General features: G+C 45.9%; 1 protein-coding gene across 1 annotated transcript; it reads left to right on the forward strand.

Annotated features, from left to right (window-relative positions):
* The first annotated feature begins 199 nt into the window (after nucleotides 1-199).
* LOC139469163 (SUMO-interacting motif-containing protein 1-like) lies at nucleotides 200-5608 on the forward strand. The gene is made up of 4 exons (XM_071251298.1): nucleotides 200-971; nucleotides 1382-1507; nucleotides 1824-2191; nucleotides 5525-5608. Exons 1-4 carry the CDS (start codon nucleotides 200-202, stop codon nucleotides 5606-5608), a joined length of 1350 nt encoding a protein of 449 aa, XP_071107399.1.
* Nucleotides 5609-6585: the final 977 nt, after the last annotated feature.

Below are 6585 nucleotides of genomic sequence, written 5' to 3' on the forward strand. Positions count from 1 at the left end.
TTCAACACTATACAGTCTGTTAGAGGTCGGTACCTACAGTCATGCAACACCACACAGGTCGGTACCTCAAGACTGGCAACACTATACAGTCTGTTAGAGGTCGGTACCTCAAGACTGGCAACTCTATACAGTCTGTCTGAGGTCGGTACCTCCAGACTGGCAACACCATACAGTCTGTCTGAGGTCGGTACCTACAGTCATGCAACACCACACAGGTCGGTACCTCCAGACTGGCAACACCATACAGTCTGTTAGAGGTCGGTACCTCCAGACTGGCAACACCATACAGTCTGTTACAGGTCGGTACCTCCAGACTGGCAACACCATACAGTCTGTCAGAGGTCGCTACCTCCAGACTGGCAACACCATACAGTCTGTCAGAGGTCGCTACCTCCAGACTGGCAACACTATACAGTCTGTTAGAGGTCGGTACCTCCAGACTGGCAACACCATACAGTCTGTCAGAGGTCGCTACCTCCAGACTGGCAACACCATACAGTCTGTTAGAGGTCGGTACCTCCAGACTGGCAACACCATACAGTCTGTTACAGGTCGGTACCTCCAGACTGGCAACACCATACCGTCTGTCAGAGGTCGCCTCCTCCAGACTGGCAACACCATACAGTCTGTCAGAGGTCGCTACCTCCAGACTGGCAACACCATACAGTCTGTCAGAGGTCGGTACCTCCAGACTGGCAACACCATACAGTCTGTCAGAGGTCGGTACCTCCAGACTGGCAACACCATACAGTCTGTTAGAGGTCGGTACGTCCAGACTGGCAACACCATACAGTCTGTTACAGGTCGGTACCTCCAGACTGGCAACACCATACAGTCTGTCAGAGGTCGGTACCTACAGTCTTGCGACACCATACAGTCTGTCTTAGGTCGGTACCTCCAGACTGGCAACACTATACAGTCTGTCAGAGGTCGGTACCTCCAGACTGGCAACACTATACAGTCTGTCAGAGGTCGGTACCTCCAGACAGGCAACTCTATACAGTCTGTCTGAGGTGGGTACCTCAAGACTGGCAACTCTATACAGTCTGTCTGAGGTCGGTACCTCAAGACTGGCAACTCTATACAGTCTGTCTGAGGTGGGTACCTCCAGACTGGCAACACCATACAGTCTGTCTGAGGTCGGTACCTACAGTCTTGCAACACCACACAGGTCGGTACCTCCAGACTGACAACACCATACAGTCTGTTAGAGGTCGCTACCTCCAGACTGGCAACACCATACAGTCTGTTAGAGGTCGGTACCTCCAGACTGGCAACACCATACAGTCTGTTACAGGTCGGTACCTCCAGACTGGCAACACCATACAGTCTGTTAGAGGTCTCTACCTCCAGACTGGCAACACCGTACAGTCTGTTACAGGTCGGTACCTCCAGACTGGCAACACCATACAGTCTGTCAGAGGTCGGTTCCTCCAGACTGGCAACACTATACAGTCTGTTAGAGGTCGGTACCTCCAGACTGGCAACACCATACAGTCTGTCAGAGGTCGGTACCTCCAGACAGGCAACTCTATACAGTCTGTCTGAGGTGGGTACCTCCAGACTGGCAACTCTATACAGTCTGTCTGAGGTGGGTACCTCCAGACTGGCAACACCATACAGTCTGTCTGAGGTCGGTACCTACAGTCTTGCAACACCACACAGGTCGGTACCTCAAGACTGGCAACATTATACAGTCTGTCTGAGGTGGGTACGTCAAGACTGGCAACTCTATACAGTCTGTCTGAGGTGGGTACCTCCAGACTGGCAACACCATACAGTCTGTCTGAGGTCGGTACCTACAGTCTTGCAACACCACACAGGTCGGTACCTCCAGACTGACAACACCATACAGTCTGTTAGAGGTCGCTACCTCCAGACTGGCTACACCATACAGTCTGTTACAGGTCGGTACCTCCAGACTGGCAACACCATACAGTCTGTCAGAGGTCGGTACCTACAGTCTTGCGACACCATACAGTCTCTCAGAGGTCGGTACCTACAGTCTTGCAACACCACACAGGTCGGTACCTCAAGACTGGCAACACCATACAGTCTGTCTGAGGTGGGTACCTCCAGACTGGCAACACCATACAGTCTGTCAGAGGTCGGTACCTCCAGACTGGCAACACTATACAGTCTGTCTGAGGTGGATACCTCAAGACTGGCAACTCTTTACAGTCTGCCTGAGGTGGGTACCTCCAGACTGGCAACACCATACAGTCTGTCTGAGGTCGGTACCTACAGTCTTGCAACACCACACAGGTCGGTACCTCCAGACTGGCAACACCATACAGTCTGTTAGAGGTCGGTGCCTCCAGACTGGCTACACTTTACAGTCTGTTAGAGGTCGGTGCCTCCAGACTAGCAACACCATACAGTCTGTCAGAGGTCGGTACCTCCAGACAGGCAACACTATACAGTCTGTCTGAGGTATGTACCTCTAGACTGGCAACACCATTCAATCCTGGGAAATTAGCTTCTGTGAACCATTGTTCTGCGATGGTAGTAACTGTGAACCATTGACCTGGGATATTAGTTATTGTGAACCATTGTCCTTGGATAGTAGTTATTGTGAACCATTGTCCTGAGAAAGTAGTTATTGTGGACCATTGTCCTAGGATATTACTTACTGTGAACCATTGTCCTGGTATATTCGTTACTTTGAAACATTGTCCTGAGTTATTAGTTATTTCCAACCATTGTCCTTGGATATTAATTACTGTGGACCATTTTCCTGGGATATAAGTTACTGTGAGCCATTATCCTGAGATAATATATTCTGTGGACCATTGTCCCAGGATAGTTGTCGCTGTGAACCATTGTCCTGGGATAGTTGTCGCTGTGAACCCTTTTCCTGGGATATAAGTTACTGTGAGACATTATCCTGAGATAATATATTCTGTGGACCATTGTCCCAGGATAGTTGTCGCTGTAAACCATTGTCCTGAGATAGTAGTTACTGTGAACCATTGTACAGAGATAGTAGTTACTGTGAACCATTGTCCTGGGATAGTAGTTACTGTGAATCATTGTCCTGGGATAGTAGTTACTGTGAATCATTGAACAGAGATAGTAGTTACTGTGAACCATTGTCTTGGGATAGTAGTTACTGTGAATCATTGTCCAGAGATAGTAGTTACTGTGAACCATTGTACAGAGATAGTAGTTACTGTGAACCATTGTCCTGGGATAGTAGTTACTGTGAATCATTGTCCTGGGATAGTAGTTACTGTGAATCATTGTCCTGGGATAGTAGTTACTGTGAACCATTGTCCTGGGATAGTAGTTACTGTGAATCATTGTCCTGGGATAAAAGGGACTGTGAATCATTGTCCAGAGATAGTAGTTACTGTGAATCATTGTCCTGGGATAAAAGGGACTGTGAACCATTGTCCTGGGATAGTAGTTACTGTGAACCATTGTCCTGGGATAGTAGTTACTGTGAATCATTGTCCTGGGATAAAAGGGACTGTGAATCATTGTCCAGAGATAGTAGTTACTGTGAATCATTGTCCTGGGATAAAAGGGACTGTGAATCATTGTCCTGGGATAGTAGTTACTGTGAACCATTGTCCTGGGATAGTAGTTACTGTGAACCATTGTCCTGCGATAGTAGTTACTGTGAATCATTGTACAGAGATAGTAGTTGCTGTGAATCATTGTCCTGGGATAGTAGTTACTGTGAACCATTGTCCAGAGATAGTAGTTGCTGTGAATCATTGTACAGAGATAGTACTTACTTTGAATCATTGTACAGAGATAGTAGTTACTGTGAATCATTGTACAGAGATAGTAGTTACTGTGAATCATTGTCCTGAGATAGTAGTTACTGTGAATCATTGTACAGAGATAGTAGTTACTGTGAATCATTGTCCAGAGATAGTAGTTACTGTGAACCACTGTCCTGAGATAGTAGTTATTGTGAATCATTGTCCAGAGATAGTAGTTACTGTGAATCATTGTCCAGAGATAGTAGTTACTGTGAACCACTGTCCTGAGATAGTAGTTATTGTGAATCATTGTACAGAGATAGTAGTTACTGTGAATCATTGTACAGAGATAGTAGTTACTGTGAATCATTGTACAGAGATAGTAGTTACTGTGGACCATTGTCCAGAGATAGTAGTTACTGTGAATCATTGTACAGAGATAGTAGTTGCTGTGAATCATTGTACAGAGATAGTAGTTACTGTGAATCATTGTACAGAGATAGTAGTTGCTGTGAACCATTGTCCTGAGATAGTAGTAGTTACTGTGAACCATTGTCCTGGGATAGTAGTTACTGTGAACCATTGTCCTCGTATATAAGTAACTGTGAATCATTGTACAGAGATAGCAGTTGCTGTGAATCATTGTACAGAGATAGTTGTTACTGTGAACCATTGTCCTGAGATATTAGTTACTGTGAATCATTGTCCTGAGATATTAGCTTCTGTGAACAATTTTCCTCGGATTTTAGTAACTGTGAGCCGTTGTCTTGCGATAGCAGTTACTGCGAACCATTGTTCTGGAATATTAGTTGCTGTGAACCATTGTTCTGGAATATTAGTTGCTGTGAACCAATGTCCTCGGATATTCGTTGCTGTGAACCGTTGTCCTGGGATATTAGTTGTTGTTGCTGAGACAATGGTTCGTACCTGAGACTGTGTTTTTACCATTGGCAAGACGTCACAAAAACTGTCGAGGTAAGTTTCATTGTGCTGAATCAGCCAAATAAGATCAGTGAGAGTTAATGATGGACTTGTAGAATCCCCTTTGATCTTTAACGTGAAAAAATGGCTGACATAGAAAAAGAATAGCGACTCGAGACGGTGTGTTGTTCAAGGACAGGAGAGATGATTCAGCGGCAGCAGTCCCGGCAACAACATCTTCAACTGCATAACTGACGTGTGTGCGAGCGGAACCAGGTCGCACGAAAGCCCGTTTTCCTTGTTATCGATGTCTCTCGGCTAAAAGATATTTTTGGTGATTATTAAAAGCGATCGTTCTTTTTCTTGAGCGACTTTTTCGAGAGGGGTATCAATTTCACTCATTAGGCGACCAGATTGATAAATATCCTTCGAAGTATACGAAACTGCGGGAAAAACAACCAATTATTTCCCGAGTGTGATTTATAGGGAGGTTTATTGATAGAGACGATTGAAGCTGTGTGTTTTCTGACTGTAATTTGTAAATATGGCCATTTGTGTATTGTTGTGTGGGTTGCGCCTGTGCTTCCGTCTCTGCCTGGCCCCACATGGATCACCCATACATACGGCTCGGGTAGTCAGGAGGGAAGGTGGGGGTTTGGGGCGGGGGGGGGGGGGGGGGTCAGACCCACATCCGGTCAAGTAGTCAGGGAGGAAGGTTTCGGGGGATGAGACCCACGCACGGCTGTAGAAGTCAAGGAGGAAGGTTTCGGGGAATCGGCCCCGCACACACACCGAGGGTAGGCGTGGAAGGAAGGAATCCTTTGGGACAAACTTTATATTCTCTCACAGATTCCTGTGTTGTTGTTGATAAGCTTGATATTCTGTCACAGATTCCCAAAATTGTTTTTGACAAGCTGGATGTTCTGTCACAGATTCCCCGTGTTCTTATTGACAAGCTAGATGTTCTGTCATAGATTCCCCGTGTTCTTATTGACAAGCTAGATGTTCTGTCATAGATTCCCCGTGTTCTTATTGACAAGCTAGATGGCCTGTCATAGATTCCCTTTGATCTTATTAACAAGCTAGATGTTCTGTCATAGATTCCCCGTATTCTTATTGACAAGCTAGGTGTTCTGTCATAGATTCCCCGTGATCTTATTGATAAGCTAGATGTTCTGTCATAGATTCCCCGTGTTCTTATTGACAAGCTAGATGTTCTGTCATAGATTCCCCGTGTTCTTATTGACAAGCTGGATGTTCTGTCACAGATTCCCCGTGTTCTTATTGACAAGCTAGATGTTCTGTCATAGATTCCCCGTTTTCTTATTGACAAGCTAGATGGCCTGTCATAGATTCCCTTTGATCTTATTGACAAGCTAGATGTTCTGTCATAGATTCCCTGTGTTCTTATTGACAAGCTAGATGGTCTGTCATAGATTCCCCGTGTTCTTATTGACAAGCTAGATGTTCTGTCATAGATTCCCCGTGTTCTTTTTGACAAGCTAGGTGTTCTGTCATAGATTCCCCGTGGTCTTATTGACAAGCTAGACGTTCTGTCACACATTCAGTCTCCTTTGGGGACATTTGGTTGGCCACAGCCCCGAGTCTGGACAACGCCTCAGATGTAATGTTGTAGCAGGGTAATTTGTTTTATGACTTTCATGATGTCACCGTCGACCACGACAGCGCCCGATACTTGTAATGCTGAGTGATGACGTCCCCGCAGGAACCCAAGACGTCAGCGGCCGTCATGACGGAGGAGAATCGCCACACTGAGTTACTGTTCTCCACGGCCAGCTGTCTTCCAGGGTTATTTCAGCACCTAACAAGACAACATATCAGACGTGTGGAATCCCCATAACTATAAACCATAGCTTAATTGAGTGCGATCTTCTTCGTTTGTGTTTCCTCAAAGCATTATTTATGTCGACCAGATGGCCTGTGTAAGCTG

The sequence above is a fragment of the Haliotis cracherodii genome, unplaced genomic scaffold (assembly GCF_022045235.1).
Source record: "Haliotis cracherodii isolate W230 unplaced genomic scaffold, xgHalCrac1.p SCAF_2, whole genome shotgun sequence".
NCBI lineage: Eukaryota > Metazoa > Mollusca > Gastropoda > Lepetellida > Haliotidae > Haliotis > Haliotis cracherodii.

Bases quoted from the DNA above. Each gene is read 5' to 3' on its own strand.
- LOC139469163 (XM_071251298.1), top strand. From the start codon at position 200: ATGCAACACCACACAGGTCGGTACCTCCAGACTGGCAACACCATACAG. The intron at 972-1,381 runs GTCGGTACCTCC...AGTCTGTTACAG, and splicing joins CACTATACAGTCTGTCAGAG to GTCGGTACCTCCAGACTGGC. The intron at 1,508-1,823 runs GTCGGTACCTCC...AACACCACACAG, and splicing joins CACCATACAGTCTGTCAGAG to GTCGGTACCTCCAGACTGAC.